The sequence below is a fragment of the Nematolebias whitei genome, chromosome 22 (genome assembly GCF_014905685.2).
Source record: "Nematolebias whitei isolate Nwh7 chromosome 22, NemWhi1, whole genome shotgun sequence".
In the NCBI taxonomy this organism is placed as follows: Eukaryota; Metazoa; Chordata; class Actinopteri; order Cyprinodontiformes; family Rivulidae; genus Nematolebias; species Nematolebias whitei.
In genome coordinates, this window is record NC_056519.1 from 726,404 (window position 1) to 729,076 (window position 2,673).

At 44.9% G+C, this 2,673-nt stretch overlaps 1 protein-coding gene across 1 annotated transcript in view; it reads right to left on the reverse strand.

The window, feature by feature from the left end:
- tmem178b (transmembrane protein 178B) overlaps positions 1-2,673 on the reverse strand; it is a 40,761-nt gene that overhangs the window by 5,519 nt on the left and 32,569 nt on the right. Inside the window, exons 7-8 of the mRNA XM_037695977.1 lie at positions 1,117-1,123; positions 914-1,051 (exon numbers count right to left, since the gene is read on the reverse strand). Of these exons, the coding sequence (XP_037551905.1) occupies positions 914-1,051; positions 1,117-1,123 (145 nt within the window). The remainder of the gene's footprint in view (positions 1-913; positions 1,052-1,116; positions 1,124-2,673) is intronic.

The window sequence follows — 2,673 nt, forward strand, 5'->3', positions numbered from 1 at the left end:
GGACTCTAATTGGAAACTGATTGGACGCTGGACTCTGATTGGACTCTGGTTGGACTCAGATTGGACGCTGGTTGGACTCAGATTGGACTTTTGGTTGGATTCTGATTGAACTCTGGATGGACTCTGATTGGCCTCTGGTTGGACTGGCTGGACTCTGGTTGGCCTCTGGTTGGACTCTGGCTGGACTGTGGTTGGACTGTGGTTGGACTCTGATGGGACTCTTATTGGACTCTGGATGGGCTCAGATTCGGCTCATATTGGACTCTGGTTGGACTCTGTCTGGACTGTGGCTAGACTCTGGTTGGACTCTGATTGGACTCTAGATGGACTCTGGTTGGAGTCTGGTTGGTCTCTGGTCGGTCTCTGTCTGGACTGTGGCTAGATTCTGGGTGGACTCTGATTGAACTCTGGATGGACTCTGAAACTGTTCCGAGCCTCTCATATTCTGTCATAGCTGTGTTTAATCTGTTCTTACTTTCTTTAACAAACAAATTTGCATTGATATCCTGATGCATGTTCAATAATCCAGGTAGAAAGGACTGAGGAAGTCTTTCGGATGAAAGACGAAACATATCTAGATTTTTTTTTTTTAGATTAAAAAAAAATCTGCATTGAGTTATTGTTTTATTAACGCTACATCTACTGGAACCAAACTTTTAAAAATGCTTTACCGAGTTTATGTATCTTTAAACTCTGATATAAATTTAGTCATATGGTGCTGGTTGGACTCCAGCTGTTGGACTTGAAGGAGAGTGTGTGTTGTCTTTAAAGCCACTAAAAAACATTTTCTGATGACTATGATCCTGAAAACAGGAACGTTGGAATTGGTCAGCTACTTCTCTGGCTGCTCAGTCCAGATAGTTACCCATTTGTCGTCAGATGTTGATTAAAATCAGCTTCACGTAAGACTTACCTCCCATGAGGAAGAGGAGGCCGGCCACGTATTGCATGAGACCTCGATCCCAGCAGCAGCCGAGCACGCCGATGATCCAACCAAACAGGATGATGGCCACCGCCATGCCCATGAAACCAGCTGTCATTCTCCGCAGGTCTGAGGGAAGACCAGAAGAAAGAGTTCAACCTTCTGCTCCACCTGAAAGTCCTGCTGCTGGAAACGGAGCACCTCAGTCCCAGAAACACCATATTGTATGAAGGACACGTTTCTGGAACTCAAACCAGTCTAACCGATGGCTCATTCAACCCAAACCCATCATGATATAAATCTCAAAACATGGCCAGACCTGATTCTACAGCCAAGAAATGCTCAGTGAACACTGAGAGTGAAGGACTGAGCTTAAACTTTACTGAAGTAAGACACCAGTTAATATCCAAAAAAGTTCAATCTGGTCCTCTGGACATACAAAAAAACAAAAAACAAAACAAAGCAAAAATGTAGAAACGTTTCGTCTCTCATCCGAGAGACTTCCTCAGTCTGAGGTGCTGTATTCAGTTCAGTCTCTTAAATAGCACCTTCTCAGAGTGGATCAACCAGTTTGCTGCTGACAACCAGAACCAGCTGATCACATGATCAAGAAGGACCATCAGCCTGGCTCACATCCTGGACAGAGAGGAACGATGGTTTGAGAGAGGAGTAAAGGAGGCCATCTTTGTGAAAAGAAACCGTCCATCATTAAACAGGGGTGGAGCCTCCAGGTTCAACTGTCCCCCTCTTACAATGCTGTGATTGCTAGTATCACTCAGCCCTCTGTGAACAGTAAACAGCCATCAGTGTGCTAATGATCCATTGTTAGGCTGATGGTCCTTCTTGAGCATGTGATCAGCTGGTTCTGGTTGTCAGCAGCAAAACTGGTTGATCCACTCTGAGAAGGTGCTATTTAAGACTGAGCTGAATACAGCACCTCAGACTGAGGAAGTCCTCAGGATGAGAGACAAAACGTTTCTACATTTTTTTGCTTTGTTTTGTTTTTTGAATGTCCAGAGGACCAGATTGAACTTATTTGGATTTTTCTACCTGGATTATTGAGCATGCATCAGGATACACCAGTTAACAGCTCGTCCGGCACAAACGCTTGTAGTTTGAGGGCAACAGAAGTTTGTCCCACCATGAACCCGAGTTACTTCTATAAAAGAGTCCATGTAGAGCTGAAAAGTGTGAGGACAAACAGAATGTGAGCTGCAAGGTCAGCAGAGAGCATGGCAGGAGGGTAATGACAGGAACAGCATGTGGCCACAGACTGAGGAGGAAGAGCTGCTGGCTCTGAAACACTGACTCTGGTTTCTCAAGTGGATCAGACGGTCCTGGTTGAGCAGATCTGCCAGGAGGACGATGGGAGCTACAGCCTGTCTCCGCAAGAATACGCCATGTTTTGAGGACAGAATGGTCTAAAGGATTAGCCTGAGAGCTTGAAAAGCGACAAAAAGTAAAGCTGCGGTTATTTTCACCAAGTCTGAACAGTCCAGTCAAGTGTGAATAATGGATGATGGATGGATGGATGGATGATGGATGGATAGATGGATGATGGATGGATGATGGATGGATAGATGTATGATGGATGCATGATGAAAGGATAATAGATAGATAGATGATGGATGGATGGATGGATGGATGGATGATGGATGGATGGATGGATGATGGATGGATGATGGATAGATGTATGATGGATGGATGGATGGATGGATGGATGGATGATGGATGGATGATGGATGGATGAT